The sequence below is a fragment of the Lynx rufus genome, unplaced genomic scaffold, assembly GCF_022079265.1.
Source record: "Lynx rufus isolate CCGP_SWC_20201006 ecotype Redwood Valley unplaced genomic scaffold, mLynRuf1.p SCAF_13, whole genome shotgun sequence".
Classification (NCBI taxonomy): Eukaryota; Metazoa; Chordata; class Mammalia; order Carnivora; family Felidae; genus Lynx; species Lynx rufus.
The window spans coordinates 66,838,016-66,861,944 of record NW_025814827.1 but is presented as its reverse complement, the minus strand read 5'-3'; the positions used below and the strand labels follow the sequence as shown (position 1 = coordinate 66,861,944).

At 34.5% G+C, this 23,929-nt stretch overlaps 1 protein-coding gene and 1 pseudogene across 1 annotated transcript in view; one reads left to right on the top strand and one right to left on the bottom strand.

Moving 5' to 3' along the window:
* MDGA2 (MAM domain containing glycosylphosphatidylinositol anchor 2) overlaps window positions 1-23,929 on the top strand; it is an 850,755-nt gene that overhangs the window by 508,663 nt on the left and 318,163 nt on the right. The window contains exon 4 of the mRNA XM_047075663.1: window positions 18,132-18,328. Within this exon, the coding sequence (XP_046931619.1) occupies window positions 18,132-18,328 (197 nt within the window). The remainder of the gene's footprint in view (window positions 1-18,131; window positions 18,329-23,929) is intronic.
* Window positions 6,440-6,584, bottom strand: LOC124509048 (uncharacterized; annotated as a pseudogene).

The following is a 23,929-nucleotide window of genomic DNA, read 5'->3' as shown; positions in this document are numbered from 1 at the left end:
TATGCCATTAGATTTGAGAAAAGAGTGGAGGACATCAGTGAGACCTTTCAATGAGATTTAAAAAAGAACCAATCAGAGATAAAGAACACAATAAATGAAATTTAAAATACACTTGTTGGAATAAATAGTAGAGTAGAGGAAGCAGAAGAATAAATCAGGGACCTAAAGGACAGAGTAATGGAAGATAATCAAGCTGAGCAGGTAAGAGAAAAAAAAATGGCAAAATGAGAACAGATTTTGGGAACTCAATGCCACCATAAAATGTAATAACATTCACATTATGGGGATCTCAGAAGAAGAAGAGGAAGAAAAGGGGGAAGAAAATTTATTTGAAGAAATAATAACTGAAAACTTCCTTAATCTGGAGAAGGAAACAAATCCGCATCCAGGCACAGAGATCCCCCAATAAAATTAATTCAATTAGGTCCATATTATGACAGATAGTAATTAAGACAGCAAAAAGTAATGATAAAGAGAGAATTTTAAAGGTAGAGAAAATAAAAGCATTACATACAAGGGAAACCCTGTAAAGCTATCAGCTAATTTTTCAGCAGAAACTTTTCAGGCTAAGAGGGAGTGGCATGATACATTCAAAGTGCTGAAAGGAAAAAATCTGCAACCAAGAATATTCTATCCAGCAAGGCTGTCATTCAGAATAGAAGGATAAGGAGTTCTGCAGATAAAAGTGAAAGGAATCCATGACCACCAAACCAGCCCTGCAAAAAATGTTAAAGAGGACTCTTTGAGTGGAAAGAAAAGACCGTAAGCAAGAGTAGGAAAAATAAGAAGCAGAAAAGCAGTAAAAATAAGTATATCTGTAAAAATCAGTCAAGAGACTCACAACATAAAAGGATATAAAGTATGACACCATATACCTAAAATGTAGGGGAGAGAGGAGTAATGAATGAGTTCAAACTTAAGTGACCATCAACTTCATATAGACTGTTGTATACATAAGATGTTACATGCAAACCGAATAGTAATCACAAACGTTGTAATAGATATGCAAAAAGTAAAGGAATCCAAGTGTATCACTAAAGAAAGCCAACTATTTTTAAGAGAACATATCAAGACAAGAAAGAAATAGAGAAAAACCAAAAAGAATCATAAAACAAGTAATAGAATAGCAATAAATACCTATCAGTAATTACTTTGAATGTAAATGGACTAAACACTCCAATCAAAAGACATAGGGTGACAAAATGGATAAAAAAGCAAGACCCATGTATCTACTACCTTCAAGAGACTCATTTCAGACCAAAAGACACATTCACATTGAAATTGAAAGGATGGTAAAGCATTTATCATGGAAATGGATGTGAAAAGAAAGCCAGGGTAGTAATATTTATATGGCACAAAATTGACTTTGAAAGAAAGATTGTTACAAGAGATAAAGAAGGACACAATATAATCATTAGGGGAGCAAGCAACCAAGAAGATATAACAATTATAAACGTTTTTACACTCAATATGAAGGCACCCAAACATTTAAAACAGTTAATAACAAACATAAAGAAAGTGATCCATAATACAATTGTAAGGGACTTTAATACCCCACTTACATCATTGTATAGATGTCCAGTAGAAAATCAGAAAGGAAACAGTGTCCTTGAATGACACATTGGACCGGATGACTTGTAACAGTTACATGTAGAACATTCCATCCTAAAACAGCAGAATACACATTCTTTTCAGGTAAACAGTGAACATTGTCCTGAATAGATCACATATTAGGCCACAAAACAAGGCTTAACAAATTCAAAAAGATCAAAGTCACTCCATGCATCTGTTGTGACCACAATACTATGGAGCTAGAAATTAACTTGAAAATCTGGAAGGAGCACAAATACAGAGGCTAAATAATATGCTACTAAACAGTGAATGGGTCAACCAAGAAATCTAAAAAGAAACAAAAAATACATGGAAATAAGTGAAAGTAAAAATACAATAATCCAAAATCTTTGGTATGCATGCTATAAATTTCTCTTAGAATTTTCTTCCAGAAAATATAAATTTATAGCAATGCAAGCCTACTCCAAGAAGCAAGAAAAATCTCAAATAAACAACCTAACCTTATACCTAACAGAGCTAGAGAAAGAACAAACAAAACACAAAACCAGTAGAAGGAAGCCATTAATAAATATTGGAGCAGAAAAAAAATGATAAGAAACTAAAAACAAAACAAAACAAATAAAACAGTTTTACTTAAAAAGTAAAACAGATCAGTGAAACCAGGAGCTGGTTCTTTGAAAATATCAACAAAATCAATAACATTTAGCCAGATCTGGGGTGGGGGGGAGGGTTGGAAAGGACTCAAATTAAATGAAATCAGGAATAAAAGGGGGGAGTTGAGTCAGTTAAATGTCTGAGTCTTGATTTCAGATCTGGTCATAATCTCCTGGTTTTGTGAGTTTGAGCTCCACATTGGGCTCTGTGCGGACAGATTCTCTCTCTGCTTGGGATTCTCTCCCTCTTTCTCTCTCTCTGTGCCCCAATCCTACTCACACCATCTCTGTATCTCTCAAAATAAATAAGGTTAAAATTTTTTTAAACATTAATGTATTTTTTAAAAAAATGAAAAGAAAACTGAAGAAATAAAAAGGAATGGGGCACCTGGGTGGCTCAGTCAGTTGAGTGTCCGACTTCGGCTCAGGTCATGATCTCACAGTCCATGAGTTTGTGACCCGCGTTGGGCTCTGTGCTGACAGCTCAGAGCCCGGAGCCTGTCTCGGATTCTGTGTCTCCCTCTCTCTCTGACCCTCCCCTACTCACACTCTGTCTCTCTCTCTCAAAAAGTAAACATTAAAAAAACTTTTTTAAAAAGAAACTTATGATCATATCAATAAATGCCAAAAAATTTTTGACAAGGTACAACATCCATTAATGATAAAAACCCTCAACAAAGTTGGTTTAGAGGGAACATACTTCAACATAATAAAGGCCATATATGAAAAACCTACAGCTAACATTGTACCCAATGGTGAAAAACTTAGTACTTTCTCTTAAGATCACAAACAAAACAAAGTAGTCCAATCTCACTAGTTTTTTTTTAATGTCTATTCATTTATTTTAAAAGAAAGATATGGAGAAGAGGAGAGCCAGAGATAGAGAGAATCCTAAGCAGGCTCCACACTGTCAGTGCAGAACCCAAAACAGCTCAAACTCACGAACTGTGAGATCATTACCTGAGCTGAAATAAACAGTCATGAGTCAGACACTTAACCGACTGAGCCACCCAGGTACCCCCCAGTCTCACCAGTTTTATTCACTCTAGTACTGGAAATCCTAGCCACAGCATTTAGATAATAAAAAGTAATAAAAGACATCCAAATTTCAAAGAAGAAGTAAAACTTCCACTATTTGCAGATGGCATGTTACTCTCTATACAAAACCCTAAAGGGTCCACAAAAAAATAAATAAATTAAATAAATAAATAAATAAATAAATAGGTAAATAGATAAATAAATAAATAAAACAGAATTGATAAATGAACTCAGTAAGGTCACAGGATAAAAAATTAGTGTATAGAAATCCATTGAATATTTTATACGTTTATAATGAATCAACAGCAAGAGATATTAAGAAGCAAAAATGTTTATAATTATACCAAAAGTAATAAAATAGCTGGGAATAAATGTAACCAAGGAAATGAAAGATCTATACTCTGAAAACTATATAGCAATGATGAAAAAAAATTGAAAATGACACAAATGAAAGGTGTCCCATGCTCATGGCTTAGAAGAACAAATATTGTTAAAATGTCCTACTCAAAGCAATCTACAGATTTAATGCAATCTTTATCAATATACCAACAGCATTTTTCATAGAACTAGAACAAATAATCCTAAAATTTGTATGGTATCACAAAAGACCCTGAACAGCCAAAACAGTCTTGAAAAAGAAAAACAAAGCTGGAGGTATAAAAATTCCAGATTTCAAGTTATGTAAAGTTGTAGTAATCAAAAGAGTATGGTACTGGCACAAAAATAGACATGTAGATCAAGTGAAACAGGATAGAAAGCCTAGAAATGAACCCACAATCATATGTTCAATTAATCTTTGACAAAGGAGGCAAGAATATGTAATGGGAAAAAGACTCTCTCTTCAACAAATGGTGTTCGGAAAACTGGACAGCTACATGCAAAAGAATGAAGAAGCTGGACCAGTTTCTTACACCATAAAAAAATAAACTCAAAGTGGATTAAAGATCTAAATGTGAGACCTAAAGCCATAAAAATCCTAGGAGAGAGCTCAGGCAGTAATTTCTCTGACATTGACAGTAGTAACATTTTTTTTTTTTTTTTACATATATGTCTCCTGAGGTAAGGGAGAGAAAAGCAAAAATAAACTGTTAGTACAACATCAAAATAAAAAGCTTCTGCACAGTGAAGGAAACAATCAACAAAACTGTAAGACAACCTGCCAAATGTGAAGAAGATATTTGCAAATGACATATTTAATAAAGGGTAAGTTTCTAAAATATATAAAGAAGTGATACAACTCAACACCCCAAAAAACAAATATTCCACTTAAAAATGAGAATACATGAGCAGACATTTCTCCAAAGAAGAAATACAGATATTCAAAAGACACATGAAAAAATGCTCAACATCACTCATAATCACGGAAATGCAAATCAAAACTACAGTGAGATATCACCTCACACCCATCAGAGTAGCCAAAATAAAAACACAAGAAACAACAAGTGTTGGCAAGGATGTGGAGAAAAAAGAACCATTGTGCACTGCTGGTAGGAATGCAAAGTGGTGCAGCTACTCTGGAAAACAGTATGAAGAGTCCTCAAAAATTTGAAAATAGACCTACCTTACAGTCCAGTAATTATACTGCTGGGTATTACCCAAAAAATACAGAAACACTAATTCAAAGGGATACATACATCTCTGTGTTTATTGCAGCATTGTTTGCAATAGCCAAATTATGGAAGCAACTAACATGTCCATCAATACATGAATGAATAAAGAATATGTTATTATATAATGTTCACACAATGTATATTCCATACACACAATGGAATATTAGCCATTAAAAAATCATGAAATTGTGCCATTTGAAACAACATGGATGCAACTACAGAGTGTAATGCTAAGTGAAATTAAGTCAGCCAAAGAAAGATGGTTTCATTCATATGTGGAATTTAAGAAACAAAGCACATTAACAAAGGACAAAGAGAGAGAGACAAACCAAAAAACAGACTTTTAAACTATAGAGAGCAAACTGGTGGTTACCAGAGGGGAGCTAGAGGGGGAGATGGGTGAAATAGATGATTAAATAGTACACTTAATCCTGATGAACATTGAGCAATGTCTAGAATTGTTGAATCACTATATTGTAAAACTGAAACTAATGTAACACTGTATGTTAACTATACTGGAATTAAAATGAAAAAACTTAACAAAAGTTAAAAACTTTAGAAGATGCAATTTATGTGTAAGTAGATCTGTAAGAACAAAATTTCAGATAACGCGTCTAAATCTTACAGATAGCTTCACTCTTTTATAAATGTGCCATTTTGAGAACTTGGTGTCAATTACTCATTTTTTGTCCTTTTTTTTTATGGGCTATTAGATAAAATTAGTCATTAGACAGAAAAAAATATGTAGGGAAAGATTTGAAACTTTTCTTGTCATCAGTACTTGCACATAATTTCTCATTGATTTATCAAATGGTGCTTTTTTATTGATACCTACAGAAAGTGCTACAAATCTTTGACATTGATGCTTTATTTATACTAAGGTAACTTGTGCTTGATTGTTGATATATCTAACAATTATTTAATAAGTTTTTCTTTTTTGTAACTTCAAGGCAACCTAATTTTATTCAGGTTAGTTAGCATTATTTATTGTCATGCATATTCATCCTATAGCTATACTAGTAACATAAATTCTTACCCATTAAATGAGAAATAATATACTTGACTAGCTTTAGTGCCTCCAAGAGTATTGAGTGGTTATTTTCCTTGAGAAAACACAGTCAGATTTTTTTTATGCATAGGATTTTTAAGATTTCTAGCACTTCCCAGAGGGGAAGATGACATCCAGTGCGGTATTTAGTATGTCTGCCATCTGGGTTTTTAGATTCATTTGGTTTAATTCAAAGATTAAAGACAGAAAAATTGGACCAAATGGTGGAATAAAGCCCTGTGGAAAACATGCCTCTGCTGTGATTATTTTTGAGATTAATTGATTCTTTAACTTGTAACTATATCCCGTGACTTCAGGGGCAGTTAATAACTGATTAACCATGAATATGTAGATTAATTGTGCCATTGCATGCTGGGAGATGAGTTAACTCTTATGTAACTAGAGTACCCCAGTTTAAGTGGAGAGTAGACTAAACAAATGCTCCCATGCTTTAGTGAATCTTATTTCAAACAGGACTATCTAATATATAAGCAATAATTTTGAATTTTTTAAGGAGAAAATCTATGCCTTCATTAAAAAAATAGGGAGGGTGTAAAAAACACTTCCAAGTTTTCTAATCTAAAAGATTGGAAGCTTGAATAAATACTTCTTAAAAACAAGGATGCACTACACTTGATCTTAGCCAAAAGGCCAAGAAACGATAAAAAACAAGGATGCACTATTGATAAATCTTAAATGATGTTGAGTTGTAAAAATCTATATAATTATACCATTAAAATAGTTCACATATTGACCATTTTTATAAAGCTCCCTATTCTTATTTTTTTCCTTATAAATTCCTAGCTCTTTTCTATTGGGACTTAAATATATATCTCTCAGCTTCAAGGAAAACAAAACAATGAAAACAGAGCAGGACTCCTATGATCAAGTGCTGTCTTATAGCTACTCCTCTAACTCGTTGTGAAAGCCAAGTTCCTTGAAGATTCGTATCTATGAATCTTTCCATATTTTTACTGGCTTTCAGTGCTTTAAGGCACAGGAAAATGACTATCAGTTCTATTACTCCTCTGACACAACTATGATGAAGGCTACCAGTAACCTATTTCTTGCCAAATTTCAAGTCACTTTTCAGTTCTATTTTTACCTTGATTCTTTTCACCATTTATTCTGGTTTCTAACTCTTCCATGGCAATGGATTGACCTTTTAAATTTATTTTGTTTCCCATTGATTTGTTTTGTCTCTACGCTCCTCATCACTTTTTCAGTTTTTTTTTTCCTAATTCTTTCCTTCTTTTTTCCTCAATTTGGTGTTGCCCATGCTCTATCCTTGAATCTTCCCTGTCTTCATTCTGCACACTTCTTGAATGGTCTCATCCCTCACATAGCATATTGATGACTCACAAATCCATATCTGCAACCCAGACTTCTTATTCTTCTTAATGTATATAGTCTATGTGCCTTATAACTAGTAGAGCAGTAGGTGCTTGACATTCGACATGATTTAAACAAAACAGGTTCTTCATCTTCCATAATCTCCTGCCTTGTCTCCTCTGGCCAGGAACAGGTTTACTTTATATTTTATTTCTGTTACTGTACCTTCTACCCAACTGCCCAAGCCAAGTCCTTGTCTCACTCTCTTCTTTCTCTCAGCTCTCTATTTAATCAGTCACCCAGTTCAGTTCATGCAAGTTTCTAGGATTAAGAAAGGTAACTTATATCACCGTATATATTTTTGTTTCTTAAAATGACTTTAATTTGGCAGTTGCTGGCATGTTTATTTAGCCAAAGAGAAAATCTCTAGAAAATTATCTCAGCTAGACAGCAGTAGCTATTCTGTTTATGGGGAAAAAACTAATTTCCCTTAGATTATTTTATGTATGGGTAGCCTTGCTAAAGATTGACATTGATCATATTAACTACAGATTAATCTTCTTTGTGTTAATACATTAGATCATTATAGAATACTTATGTCCATTATGTCAGGTTGAAGGAATACAAACATGACTAAGATATGGATCTTATATGTACATAGAGATATATATATTTTATAGAAATCCAAATTAGTTATGACATTAAAATATATTTGAAGCAAGTATTCATATATCAAATCATGTATCAGTTATTTATATTATTTCATAAATGAGAAGAATTTTGTCCTCTCTTAGATAATAAAAATCATATTCTCTTTACTTCAAAGAATATTTTGCATTTGTCAATGAATACTATCTTTACATGTTTTAATTTCACATACTCAACCTATAAATTTAAAAGAAATTTATTTTAAAGAGAATAAATAAGTGTAGATAAAATATGTTCCATAACAGAAAATAGTACAGTGTGTTTTTGCAATATCATCAAATCCACTTAGTATGAAAACTGAATATTAAATAAATATAGAGAGAGATCTTATGTCACTTAAACTATATATAAAGATTGAAGAAAATTAGAAATGATAACTTAAAGGTCCTTGGATAAAACGTATAGCAAGTACTCCTTCTAAATCCTGGGTGTGAAAGTTGTTGACTTTCAAGTTAATCTCTCTCATGAAATTATCCTCAAATGGAAAGAGCTACATAACCCAAGGTCAAGCCTTCTCTCTAGGGAAGCCCTAACCCAGTGACTAATCAGTGTCCTTTATAAAACAACTTTTTGGGACAACTTAAAGTCCATTGCAACTCTAGAGCTCCTTCTGGATCATCTTGAGACTTTGTAGTGATGCATCACAGTTTAACTCCTCCCACTGCCTAATCTTTCCTACCTTTAATTTTTTTTCAAGCCACCGTAAAAATTGTTCCTAGGGGCACTCCTCAAAAGTTTCCTGAGTGCATGTCTTCATCAAAGACCGTATTTTCAAGGAGTCATTCTAGATGGTCTGAGGAAATAAACTCTAAAATAGAATGGTACAAACATCACCCATCAGCCCACTAACTTACTGACAATGAGGACTCCATTGCTGGTAGTAGGTGGACCACTGATAGCTCTTGAATGCTGTAGTGGTGAAATTGTTAAAACCCCTGATGTTGAACAAGGATAGGTACCAGTGGAATGTAATGCACTGTGAATACACTATCTCTGGCTTTTGTAGAATTCAGGGGAAAGTTATTATAAGCATGATGGAATCTGTTTCTCATGGATTCTATTTATGCAGTGGAGAAAAAGAATGCAAGGCTGAATGTAAATAATCATGATTTGGAGGTGATGATGTGTGAGAATAAGAAGGCTTTCTTCCCACAATATAAAGAAATGTTCGTCTTCTTTAGCCAGAGGTCATAAAGGCTGAAAAAAAAAGGCTTAAGATTTACTTAAATATATAGCTGAGCTTTACAGAAACTTGAATCCTTAGCCCTGACAAGTCAGCTAAACCAGTGTCTGAACCCTGCTTGAGAACAAGTGGTACTCTGATTTGCAGGGCTGGGGGGAGGGTTGGAGTACATTTGGGTTAGTGATCTCAGAAGCCTTGAAACCTAGTTCTCTATAAACATTCTTGGCCTATAGAAATGGTCTGTTCCTCCTAATTAAGGGCTTTTATGTCCATCTTGCTTAAAGATGGTTCGGAAACTTCTTCCCCCTGAGGATATACCCTCACCTCCATTCCTGGCCTCCAGATCAATATATAGGGCCAGCAGATGACATCATGTGGCCACAGAAGTTATGTTTACTGGTAAGCGTTGGGAGAGTATGTATGGAATTGGATTCTGAGACTGCTGGATCAAGTGGGATGGAGAATAAGATTGAATAAGTTTGGGGATAGAGAATACATAAGATCAAATGGGGATAGAGATTAACAGTTTATTTATATGATAGTATTCTCCCATGATATAAAATTTAGCATCTTAGCAAGGATAGCAAGAGAGAGTTGCTGCTGCCAGATAGCTGTTGGAAACTTGAGGAAAGCAAGCATTCTCACTAAAAGAAGTATAAATACCAGAGCTGCTGTGCATACAGTAGAAAAAGGTGTCAAAAGACTCGGATATGTGAACATACTAAAGTGAATATACCAGTTAGAGTCCAGAAAAATCATTCACTCACTATCATCTGTATAAAGGCTTCAAGGACACCCCTAAAGCAATAAGAATGTGCTGATGACTCAGATGCAAGCATCATTGAGAAGTTCCTAGGTGTCTGTTCTCTGTAGGCAAATGTTGATAGCAAGAGATGCTAGTACAGAACTGAACTGCCTGATAGGAATGGAAATGTCAAGATCTCAAAATAATAGAATCTAAGTGGCAGTGCTTAGTTGTCACAAGCAAGGTGGGCACAGTTATTTTAATGAGGAGCTAGTTAAAATGCACGCAGGGCTCTAGACTCACAGGGGTCCTGGAGACCAACAATAAAATATAGCATTGCATACAGCAAAATAAGTGGACACTCAACAAAGGTATTTTCCAGTCTATGCTATTAAAGAAATCAGGGGTGCCTGGGTGGATCAGTGGGTTGAGCGTCTGACTCTTGGTCTCAGCTCAGGTCGTGATCTCATGGTTCGTGTGATTGAGCCCCATGTCGGGCTCCACACTGACAGCACTGGGGATTCTCTCTCTCTCCCTCAGCATCTCCCCTGTTTGCTCACTCTCTCTCTCTCTCTTTCAAAATAAATTAACATTTAAAAAAATCAGAGGGATGATCAGGAGGCTGAATATGGTCACATAATAAACAAATAATGATTCCTTGCCTAATTGTTGCAACTGAGGTAATTTTCAGACTTTGAACTCTTTGAAGGGGAGACTAAGTCACTAGAAAGAACACTACAACACCACAAGAAGTGTATACAGTAATGATTCTCAAAATTCTTTGTTTAAAGAACCTATATCCACTTCCTTAAATAACCATTTTCTAGGAAAAGGGGACTTGTGAAACATTTTGAGGAGTGTGTTACACAGGATCTAAGTTGACTTTGATACCTGATATTCTACAGAATTATCATGCTCTTATATCATTGGAGTTGGGCATACAGGTACCAGGTAATAAATGCAGTTGTGGCCCATGGCTAGCTCACATTGGGTCAAACAATCCACAGATACCCCTTGTTATCATTTATCTCATCTCTAATTGTGTAATTGGGATGGACATATTTTCTAGTTGGCAGAGCCTCCATATTGATTCCTTGGCTTTGGGGATAAGAGCTGTCCTAGTGAGAAGGCCAAGTTGAAGCCTCTGAAACTTCCCCATTTTTCAGGTGAGATTAATCAAATGTAATATTATATCCCAGAGGAAATACCACAGATTGATGCCATCTTTAAAATCCTAAAAGATATGCTGGTGATGGTCCACCTCACATTCTACTTACTGACAATGTTGTCTCCTGATGAAACCAGAGAGATCCCAGAGAAAGATAATGGACTACCACAAACTCATCTAAGCAGTGCCCTTATTGCAGCTTATGCCAGATAAGTTCGTTTTGCTAGAGTAGAATAACATGGACTCAGATACATACTGTGTGCCCAGTAATATACTAAATGCGGTCTGTTTCATTTCTGTTAGGAAAGATAATAATAAATAATTTGCATTCACTTGAGACAGACAATAGCATATATTGGCAGTCTTGCCCTAAAACTAAACTAACTCTCATACTCCTTTTCATAACATCGTCCAAAGAGATATAAGCATCTGGATATTCTGTTGAACTTGTTATTGTTCCACTATATCAATGGGATTATGTTGATTAGTCCAGATAAACAAGAATTGCTAAGTACATTGGATATCTTGGTAAGACATGCATAATCCAGAGGATTGAAATAAGCCTATGAAGATTCAGGGGCACACAGTATTAATAAAATTTTAGAGATCCAATTGTTGTATCTTACCAGGATGTTGCCTCCAAAGTAAGGCATAAATTATTGCATCTCACAATTCCCATCCTTCGGAAGGAAACACAATGCTTGCTAAGTGTCTTTGGGTTCTGAAGCATATTTCACACTTGCAAATATAATTTCAATCCATTTATCAGGTGATTTGGAAGGCTTCAACTATAGACTTCAACTGTGTGTCAAAGTAGGAAAGGGTTCTGTAGTATTCCCATGCTGTGATGTAAGTGACCCTGGTGCCTGAGTCACATAACCCAGGAAAATCGATGATATTAGATATAGCAGTGCTAGAAAAGATGTGTGGTTTACAGTAATACTAGTAGGAGGATTATAAATTCAATTTCTAAGGTTGTTAGTAAGATCATGCTTTCTTCAGTTAAGAATTATGCCCCTATCATAAAAATAGCTCCTAGTATGCTACTGGGCATTGGTAGAGATGAAGTGTCTGAATATGGAACATCGAATGACCATGTGGTCTGAAATTCCAATCATACATTAGCTTTTGTCCGATCTACCAACATTAAGCCATAAAATAGTTGAGACCCATCAGTAGTTCATCATAAAATGGAAGTAGTAAATTCAGGAGGAGGCAAGGCCAGGGCCAAGGGCCCAGGTAAGCTGTACAAGGATGTGCCCCCATGGCATCTATCAGTTTTAGTGGCTCCTCTTTGTCAGTCTATATCTGGCCACATAGAGGGTCACTTATATGTTGATGGTGGAGAAAAAAGGCTAAGCTTTTGTGATAGGTCAGCTCAGTATATGTATGCAAGTCAAACACTGGACTGCTACTTCACTAGAGCCCCAACTCTGGGATGTCCCTAATAGACAGGAATGAGGAAAAATATTCTTAATGGGTAGAACTTTGGTTTGGGTAGTGTACCTGGTCAACCACTTTGTGTGGAAAGAGATCTGTTTGAGTATGTTGTTGGACCTATTATTATTGTGGATAATTATTGAATGGATATTATTGAGGACCAAAAATTACCCACCACAGAAGAAACACAAAACAATGAAGTAGACAGAGTTGTGAAGACGGTTGTTAACAGTCAGCTTCTGTCACTGGCCACTCATAGGTAGCACAGCAGGCTCATGAATAGGATTCCCATAATGGTAGGGATAGAGGTTATGCATAAGCTTGAAACATAGGTCCTCATCCATGAAGGCCAATCTATCTACTGCCACTATTGATTATCTAACCTGGCAGCAACAGGGACCAACACTTGACACAGTAAAAGTACTGCCCTTCAAAATTCCAACCAGTCCCTTGGTGGCAAGTTGGTTACATTAGACCTGATTACCTGAAAGTAACAGTGCATCATTTTGACTGAACTTAACATGTAATCTGGGTGTGGATGTTTATGTTGACCTTAGTCAGCAGCAACCTTACCCAAGGACTTTTAGAATGTTGTATTCACAACACAGGGTCCTACCTAACCACTCATGGGACTAGAAGCACATTTTGCATCAGTGAAGATATAGCAGTGAGAACATTGCCATGGGATTCCTTGGTCATATATTCTTTATTACCTAAAAATACCAACTTACTAGAGTGATAGAATGGTCTTTGGAGGGGACATCTGAGTCTCAGAGAGATAATGGCTGCTAAGAAAGGGGTGCTATTCTCCAAGAGACAGTACACATTCTAAATCAATGATCATTATTATCTAATGCTTTTTTTTTTCTATAGAATACATAGGTTCAAAACCAAGGAGTGACCCCACTTACTAACATCACATTCAGTGTCTCACTTGGGGAATCCATGTTTCCCTTCCAACTCTGGGTTCTGCCAGTTTAGAAGTCCTAAGTTCTCAGAAGAGGAAAAGCTTTTATTAAGTGATATATCAAGAGCCCCATTAATCTTGAAGCCATAGCTGCTACTCATTTACTTTAGGTTTCCTATGTTAGGAAACAGGGAATAAGAGGAGTCACCATCCTGGAAGGAGTAACTGACCCTTATGGTTAGCTGGAGGTAGGGATGTTGTTACACAGTGAGACAGTAAATAATATGTTTGATACCCAGTTGATCCACTTAATCATTTCTTGGTCTTCTCTTGACCAATTTTGGTGGTAAACATCAGTAATATGCATCAGTAATGGCTTGAGAAGGACATGGTGACCTGGTGCACAAAATCCTCAGTGAGGAAGGGTTGGTAACCTCAGTAAGGGAATCTACTTATACCAAAAGTTGTACTAGCCTAGGATGAGAGCAATTTAGAATGATAATAGTAGAAAGAGATGACGAATATCATCTCACCACAGTTTCTTTTGACAGTTTTCCCCAGAAAGGTGACTAACCAGCATCCTGGAGTAGCTTTTCCCAGATAGAGTGAATTATCATAACTAGAAAGTGGATGTGAGCAGATGCTGTATGCAGCAGCCAGATCCCTTCCTTGATACTGAAGGACTCATTCCTCCAACTGCTGAGTGTTTTAGCAGCTGATGGCTATCAGCTAAATCTTTCTTTAGAAACCACCCTGGGTGCAGTTGATTTTGGCTCTTGATTTTGGCTCAGGTCATGATCTTTAAGTCCTGAGATCAAGCCCTGAGCCCCGCCCCTGGCTCTGTGCTGAGGATGGAGCCTATTTAGGATTCTCTCTCTCCCTCTCTCTCTGCCCTTTCCCTGCTTCAAGCCACTCTCCATCTCTTTTTCTCTCTCTCTCTCAAAATAAATAAATAAACTAAAAAAAAAATTAAAAAAAAAGAAATTATCCTAAACCTAATAGAACTATCCCTCCCAAGGTCATGCCTTCTAGGTGGGAGTAGCACAGAGGGAAGGACTGATTGAGGAGGAGGGGGTGGGTATATAAAGTTTAGCTCCCTTGCCTTAGGGCAGGACAACTGTGAGAAGACCTCACAGCTCCATCACTTCTATAGAGCTATTGAGACCTTTGTTATAACTGCTGTAGCTCAACTCTCCTCCCCAACAATCCTAAGTCTGTCACTCAAGTGTTGATCTAGAAGGTACTTCTCAATATACTTCCTGCACACATACCTCTTTTAGAGTCTTTTCCAAGAAACCTGACCTACAACAAATACTCATATTCAGTATACATTCACTAAGACTATATAGAGTTTATGTTAAACATATGTACTGTTTTAAGTGATTTATATGTATATGGTAAAATTATATATCATGAAGTATATTTATATGTGTATAAATATAAACATACCCCCCCACACATATAAAATATATTTTTTTAGGAATGTCATTGTTTGACTTTCTAGAACATGACTTGTCTTTGTTATGTTTGTTTTTAAAATAAAAATATATATATATATATTTGTAAGTAATATATAATATTTTAATACATTATATTATAATATAATATATATTATATAATTATATATATATAATATATATTATATATATATGTATGTATATATATATATATATATATATATATATATATAATTTAGGAGCTTTGTGAAGTAGAAGTTCCTAAACATGGGTGAATCCAACAGATAATTCTGCCAATACAATGTTCAGTGCACATTGTCACAGGATTGGATTCTCAGAAGCCCAATGACCCGAAACTTACATAGATCAGAGAAGAGCATGTTTAAATGTTTGTTCAGGTTTGGTCTATTGACACCATCACCTAACAAGAAAATAGCTAGGGATATGTCAATAAATGCATGTTGGAGAGTACAATATTGTTGACTACTTGGAGGCCTGGGAGTATCATCGTTGTTGGCATTGATTACCATCCACTTGTTTTGTCCCTAAACTTTCTGGCTTCAGAATTTTGTTTTTACAACATAACACAGATCATATCTCCTAAAAATGAGATAGGACTAAAAGAAATTATGTTTTGTCTAAGAAAAAAAAAAGTTTACAATCCATTCACAATACTTTTTTTTTCAAGTCACTAAGGCTGAATTAATATAATTAATCTCCTCTAAGGATTTGATTTGTATGTGAAGGACTAATCACCAAGTAAGCGAATATTTGATAGATTCTCAAGACCTTTAAACATTTCATAATAATGATGCTGGTATCCCTAAGTACACTGACTATTAAAACCAGATGGCATATATCCTTGCACAGCTAATAGAATGAATTTAAACTGAAAGTTCCTTCAATTTTACCAAAAAGCAGCAGTTGTTCTGTAAATTTATACTACTAAAATTAGAAGCCTTTGAGGTAGCTGTGAAAAGATTCTAATGTTGGAAAAAAAAAAAAACTCAGAATGTTGCAAAACTAGAAATTTAAGTAGGGCTGTCAAGCAGTTCACATTTGGAAAAACCTTTTTTAAAACTGGGGAAATTTGAGAATTCTGTTCTTTGATTCCTTAGGGCTGCTATTACTTCATGACTTTTGTTGACTTTTTATTATTTTAATGCATCACAAAGAATCTTTTTAAAGAACATTGCCTTTTAACTATTCTGGGTGGCATATGCTCACACACTTTACTATTCTTATATTTATTTAATGTATATAATATATAACATAATAATATATATTATGTATATAAATATATAATATTTATAAATATAATAGCTTCTCTTCAGTGTTCACATGAAAGTATTTGTCTTATAGAAAAAATTGGTAGTCTGAACAAATGGCAAAATGGCATTTTTATCTATTTAAAATGAGAGTTCTGTGCATTGTGAATTGAGGTAAAGTTAAGAAAAGTATGTGGAATTAATGGAAGTCTAAATGAAACCCAATAATGATAATAGTAGTAATAATAGCTAATTTTTATTGAGTTTCTACTATGTGCCCAAGGCTGTGAGGAGTAACTCCTTTAATTCTCCAACAACTTTAATTATATAGTACCATTATTATTCCCATTTTATTGGTAAGGCAATTTAAGACCACAAAGATTAAGTAATCTTTCAGGTACAAAGCCAAAAAGGGCAAAGCTGGGTGAAATTAATATTTAAATACAGTGAAAGTTTGCATCATACTTAGTAAGTATATACTACGTTAATATTATTAGCATTTGGAACCAAGAGCATGTTGTTGTTGTTGTTGGGTTTTTTTTTCCCCTCTTTTTTGTTGTTGAGATATAATCGACATATAGCATTATATCAGTTTCAGGTATACCACACAATGATTTGATATTTGTGCATATTGCAAAATGATCACCAAAATAAGTTTAGTTAGCATCTATCACCATGCATGAGGTACAGATACTTTTGTGTGTGCGATGACAACTTTTAAGATCTATTTTCTTATTGACTTTCAAATATATAATACAGAAAAAAAACAAAACAAAAACAAATATATAATACAGTTGTTATTTTAAAGCAAGTTTACTTTCTAATTTCTTCTTCTCTTAATTAAACTGGGATATGGTAGATCAGGGGTTGACAATCTATGGCAAGCTGTGGCCCATGAGCCAAATCTGTCTAGGCACCTACATTTGTAAATAGTTTTACTGGGACTCGGCAATGTTAATCAACCATTCATTTAATTAGCTGTCTTTGACTGCCTTCACACTATGATGGTAGGGTTGGGTAGTTGAGAGAAAGACTCTATGAACCCAGGTTCATACGAAGATTGCATGAACCCATGTTCATACAAGCCCAAGATATTTATGTATTTTTTTTCCAGAAACTGTTTACTAAACGCTGTGGTATATATCCCTTCTTTAAGATGCATGTAAGATGGCAAAAATTTAATCTCAGTATCCTGTAGTAGAAATATTAATACCTTTTAACAGTACCTTCTGTTAGCACATGTAATCTGGGAAATAAAATCTGAGATGAAGAAAGAATTTGACCTAGTTTAAGATCATATTTTCTCGGGGCGCCTGGGTGGCTCAGTCGGTTGGATGTCTGACTTCGGCTCAGGTCATGGTCTCACTGTCCGTGAGTTGGAGCTCCACGTTGGGCTCTGTGCCTAGAGCCTGCTTCGGATTCTGTGTCTCCCTCTCTCTCTGTCCTTCACCCACTCGTGCTCTGTCCCTCTCTGTGTCTCTCAAAAGTACATGAACATTAAAAAAAATTAAAAGATCATATTTTCTCACTATAAAGATGATAATAGTTTATAAACATAATTTTCTTATTTAAATATATCTGTTATAAATGTTTAGAAAAGATGTTAAGGGATTAAGGGAAAGAGTCTGTTGAGCCGCTTGATATTTCCCTGTCCCTGTTTCGTTGTTTTGGCTAATCTCTTGAATTGAAGGGTCTTGGATTCTGATCTCTCATGGAGCTCTGTTCTATGCAGCTGTTAGAAAGTGTTGGAAATATGCAAAGTCATGTGTACTATCTCAACAAGTAGAAATCTTAAAAAATAGCTCTATTTGTTTTCACTGCCTATCATTGGAATTTTCTCTAAACAATTTCAATAAACTAAATGAAAAAAATGAGTCTAGTGATAAGCAGTAAAACTGATTATGAAAATGAACCTTTGGTTAGGTTTCGTATGTGTAATACTTACAAAAGCCATGTAACTCATAACATTGTCACTTGGTTTATTTTATTTTTTGTTTTTTAGATTTGGATGACCCAGTAGTAACTGTTCATCAAAGTATAGGTGAAGCTAAAGAACAATTTTACTATGAGAGAACAGTGTTCCTCCGGTGTGTTGCCAGTTCCAATCCACCTGTACGGTACAGCTGGAGACGTGGTCAGGAGGTGTTACTACAAGGATCTGATAAAGGAGTTGAGATTTACGAACCCTTCTTTACCCAGGTAGGAATTACTAATAATGGTAAAATGCTTTCCTAATTCAGGTAACTTGTAATATTATGTTTATTTGAAAAGAGTGTCTCCAAATCTGGCCTTGTAAAAAACATGTTCTTGGTCACCTGGGTGGCTCAGTTGGTTAAGTGTCCAACTTTAGCTCAGTCATGGTCTCATGGTGTGTGGGTTCGATTCCCATGTTGGGCTCTGTGCTGACAGCTCAGAGCTTGGAGCCTGCTTTGGATTCTGTGTTTCCTTCTCTCTCTGCCCCTCCCCTACTTGAGCTCTAATTCTTTCTCTCAAAAATGAATAAATGTTAAAAAAAATTAAAAAAAACAATATGTTCTTGACTGAAAGATAAGGTAAGTCAAATAATAAAATTTGTTAATTTTTATGTGATAGCTAGATTTAAAATGTTAACATTCGAAAAAAAAATCAAGTATCCTAACTTGTATTCCTTTATCCATAGGTTTACCTAGGTTTCATTATATAGTACATAATTGTACATTTGATGACTGCTTTGTTTTTTGTGGAAAATATTTCTTAAAGGGAGAAATTTTGATTTTTCTCTTTTCAATGGTAAATACTTTTTAAGGAATAAAGAAATGTACTTGAAATTCACTTAACTTTGGTTGTAGGAAAAAATTTCTAATTTCTTTTGTTCATTTTGGGTTTTGAATTAGTTTAATAATAGAGCCTTAATTATGTAAAAACTGAAATTTCTAATGGGTCCTCAACTTATTTAATAAAAAGAAAAATCGAATTAATTTCACATAGAGTTAATGTAATGTGAAATATTCTTCTATAATATATCGAGTGGAGAATTAGTAATTCTTGAGGAAAACACTAAAATTTGAAAGAATATTTGAGTGCTGTTATTATAGAGCTTTTCTGGTTACTAGAAAGGAATACAAACCTAATTAACAAAGAAAAATAATTTTTAATTAAAAATATCTATGGAAAATATTCAAAATAATTGTGACCCTGAATAATAAAGAGGGATTTGACCATTTTATATGAAGCTTCGAGATATTTTGTGACCATAATTAGGTCAATATACAACTAAATTTTGTATATTATAACTATTCTACTTCTAAATATTAAAGATATTTATATAGATATAAATATTATAATATAAATATTATATATATAAATATAAATAAAGATATAAATATTAAAGATAAAGATAAATACATGTTTCACCTCTTAACTCCCTATAATAACAAAAGGTCATCCTGAGTTTGTAAATTTCCCAACATCTCATTTTTCATCATTAAATATATTTTCCTATTAAACCGTTTCCTTAGTAAACCATTTACCTGTAATATCTGAGTTCTGACCTCCTTCAATTAATATAATTGCCAATGTTTAACTGTGGAAGAATGCATAATTGTACAAAAACATCTGAACACACTATGTATACTTACATATTGCTACTTGGAGGTATAGAACAGCTGGGACTTACCAAGATACAAACTTCTGAAAATCATTGTTGTACATGTGTTACTACCATGACACATTGTTGAAGCCTGTTTTAATTTGACCTTCTCCTGACTCAGGCTATTATAATATCAGTTGCTTTCTGCCAAAAAGGAAGACCACAATCTCTCCATTCATTCAGCACTACTGTAATTCATTGTTCAGTTTTTACTTAAATCATTTTTTTCTTAGAAAATTAACAAAATATTTGTTAGCAGTATTTAGTTGCTTGGGTGGCCCTAAGGTTTAGAAATCAGATAAATGATCATCTACCATTTTTATTTTTATTTTTCTATTGTCAATGTTTTTTTAGAATATGTACGTTGTCTTTTTTTAAGTTTTTATGCTAATTCTAGTTAGTTGACATACAGTGTAATATTAGTTTTAGATGTAAAATATAGTGATTCAACACTTCCATGCATCACCCTGTGCTCATCACAAGTGCCCTCCTTAATCTCCATCACCTATTCCCCCATCCCCCCACCCACCTCTCCTCTGGTAACCATCTGTTCTATAATTAAGAGTCTTTTTCTTGATTTCTCTCTCTCTCTCTCTCTCTCTCTCTCTCTCTTATTTTTGTTCCAATTGCTCGTTTGTTTTGTTTCTTAAATTCCACAGATGAGTGCAGTCATATGGTATTTGTCTTTCTTGGACTGACTTATTTCGCTTAGCATTATACTCTCTAGCTCCATCCATGTCATTGCAAATGGAAAGATTTCATTATTTTTTATTCTTTTATTATTTATTCTGCATATATCACATTATATATATTCCATTGTGTACATTAATATATATGTATACAATGGAATATATATAATATGTATACAATTCCATTGTATACATATATATTAATGTACACAATGGAATATTATATATTGGGCTGCTTCCATATGTTGGATATTTTAAATAATGCCGCTATTAACATAGAGATATCCCTTTGAATTAGTGTTATTATATTTGGGTAAATACCCACTGGTGTGATTGATAGGACATAAAGTTATTCTGTTTTTAACTTTCTAAGGAAACTCCATACTGATTTTCACGGTGGCTGCGTCAGTTTTCATTCCTACCAGCAGTGCATGAGTGTTCCTTTTTCTTCACATGCTCACCAACACCTGCTGTTTTTTGTGTTTTTGGTTTTAGCCATTCTGATGGGTGTGAGATGATTATGGTTTTGATTTGCATTTCCCTAATGATAAGTTATAATGAGTATCTGTTTTCTGCCCATTTTTTAATTGGATTGTTTTTTGGGTGTTGAGTTTTATAAGTTCTTTATATATTTTGGATACTAACCCTTTATTAGTTAGGTCATTTCCAAATATCTTCTCCTATTCCATAGGTTGCCTAGAATGTGTACATTGTTAAGAATTAAAAAAAAAACATGTTTTCCTCTAGAATCTTGTGAAAAATGATAATATTTACAGATACAAAGGTGATACTGTATAGCTATTTCTTGCCTGTAGGTGGGTCTGATCTCTTGGACATGAACACATGGGCCATGTCCACCTTTTGGAAAAATATATATACTTGCAAAATAATTAGGAATTTGTTTTAAAGTTATTATTAAGCAAGCACAAACTTTTCATTCTTTTGAATCTGTTGCTAGTTTCTGTTACCAGCTCTAAAAAACCATCTTATAAGAGTTCTCAGACTAATAACTAGTGATTCTTCCTTTTAATAATAACTTTTATTTTCTCTTCTTTATTTTCCTTCCTCCATTCACTTAGGAGAAAACAACTTTTTAATTTGAACATTTCACTACTGATACTTTCTTGGATATGAATATCAGCCTTTACTATTGTAACACAGGCTTTCTCTAAGGTGGCTGTGCTCATAACTCTGCTGTTTAAACCATCTGAATCAGTTCTCTCAAAAGTATTTAAGACACAAACTTTTCTTGCAAATTCTGTGTTGTGGATTCACCTGCTTTAGCTGATAATTACCAATAACATACAGTTTAGCTCCTATTTAAAGATATCCTTCCTGGGGTGCCTGGGTGGCTCAGTCAGTTAAGAATCCGACTTCAGCTCAGGTCATAATCTCACGGTTCGTGAGTTCAAGGCCCATGTTGTGCTCTGTGCTGACAGCTCAGAGTCTGGAGCCTGCTTCGGACTATGTGTCTCTCTCTCTACCCCTCCCCCACTCGTGCTCTGTCTCTATCTCTCAAAAATAAACATTAAAAAAAATTTTTAAAAATGAAGATGTCCTTCCTCCCTTTGCTTATTTGACTGTGTTGCTTATCTCTCCTTCTGAAATAGCTAATATGTATTTGTATGTGTCCAAAAAATTCATGTTGGAGCACAAGGAGTACTTCAATATTTTTGTGTTTTGTATGTACTTAACTTGTTAATATCAAACATGTTTTGTAGGCCAAAAACTCTGTTTGATAGAAACTCTCAAACAGCAGCATATGGAAATTTTAGTTCTTACAGCCATAGAGAGTGTGGGATTTTTCATAGATAAAATGTTATCAGTGGTTTTACTCTATACTCCATGGTATATATTGTACATAGGCCTAATATACACAAGTCCAACTATATCACACAACTTCCATGATCTCTCCATGGAATATTGGGATAGCGGAATAACTGGCTGCCATGGTTTATTACTCCAGACATCTGACTGATTATTTAAAAATGTAAATCTGATCAAATATGTTTTTCTTCTTAATCCCTCCAGTGGCTTCCAAATATTTCAAATAAATCCAAATAATATATTGTGGTCTAGATCCTATTTGACTTTGCTCTGCCTTCTTCTCTCTTACTTAATCTATACTTCACGCACTGTTCTGGTTACACCATCCCTAGGTGCTAACCTTGTCTATCCCTGGGGTCTCCATGTTATCAATTCTTCCTCCTATTTACTTAGATAACATGGCAGGGGTCTTAACACTGAAGATTTTATCACCTCAGAAAGTCTTCCCTGGCAGACCTTTGTGAAATAACATGTCTCCCTTCCACAGTTACACTTTTCCAATACCCAGTTTTATTTTATTTTATTTTTCTCATAGCACTGAATCCATCAAATTATCCCATTTGTGTGTTTGGACATAAACTCACTAATTATAGAGTCTTTATCTTTTCAACAGCTCAAACACTGCCTGATGCATGGAAGATTCTCAATAAATATGTGTTAAATGTTGAGCCAGCACTTCCACGGAGATGTCTGGATTTCTAGCTATGGTGTAAATAAAACTGAGTCCAAGTTACTAGTAACTCTTGAGTCACTCTCTGTAATTCCATCCCTCTTTACCCATTAAAGAAGGCTTAGTGAAATGTGAATGAGAAAGATGTTATAATTAAATCCATCTTAATGTATTTAGTTTCCAAAGTGTTGATGATTTTCTAGTTACAGTTTTTAATTGATTTCTTGTCTGATTTCGTTATATCAGAAACCATACTCTGACCCATTTTAACCTTTAGAAATTAACCTAGACTTGCCTTATGCTAAGACTGTGGTCTACTTTCATAAATGATATATGTGCGCCCACACACAAGAATGTGCACTTCGCAATTACTGTGTTTCAGATTGGTCACATTTGTTAATTGTGTGTTCATATTTCCTTTATATTTTCCAGTTTTTCTGCCTGTTCTTTTAAAAACTATTTAGAGAGGCTAATGTCTATTAATATGGCTGTAGAGTTGTCTGTTTTCAATATTTGCATTATATATATTTTGAAGGTATATTATTAGTATAGATATCGAATTTTTATAACTTCCTAGTGGATTATCTTAGTATATTATTTTCCTGGTAGATTATTGTTAAGAATGTCCATTTTTACCTCTAAAAATGCTTCTTGACTTAAAGCCTCTTGTGTCTGTCATTAATTTAACTACACTAGCTTTTTAAAAAACTTTTTATTTAAATTCCAGTTAGTTAACATAGAGTGTAATGTTAGTGTAATGTTAGTTTCAGGTGTACAATGTGGTGATCCAATATGTCCATACATCACCTGGTGCTCATCACAGCAAGTACACTCCTTCATCACCATCACCTATTTCACCCACCCCACCCTCCCCCCACTCACCTCCCCTCTGGTAGTCATCTATTCTCTATAGTTAGGAGTGTGTTTCTTGGTTTGTCTCCTTTTTGGTTAGTGTTTGGTTTATTTGGGGAGTGGAGGGAAAATGG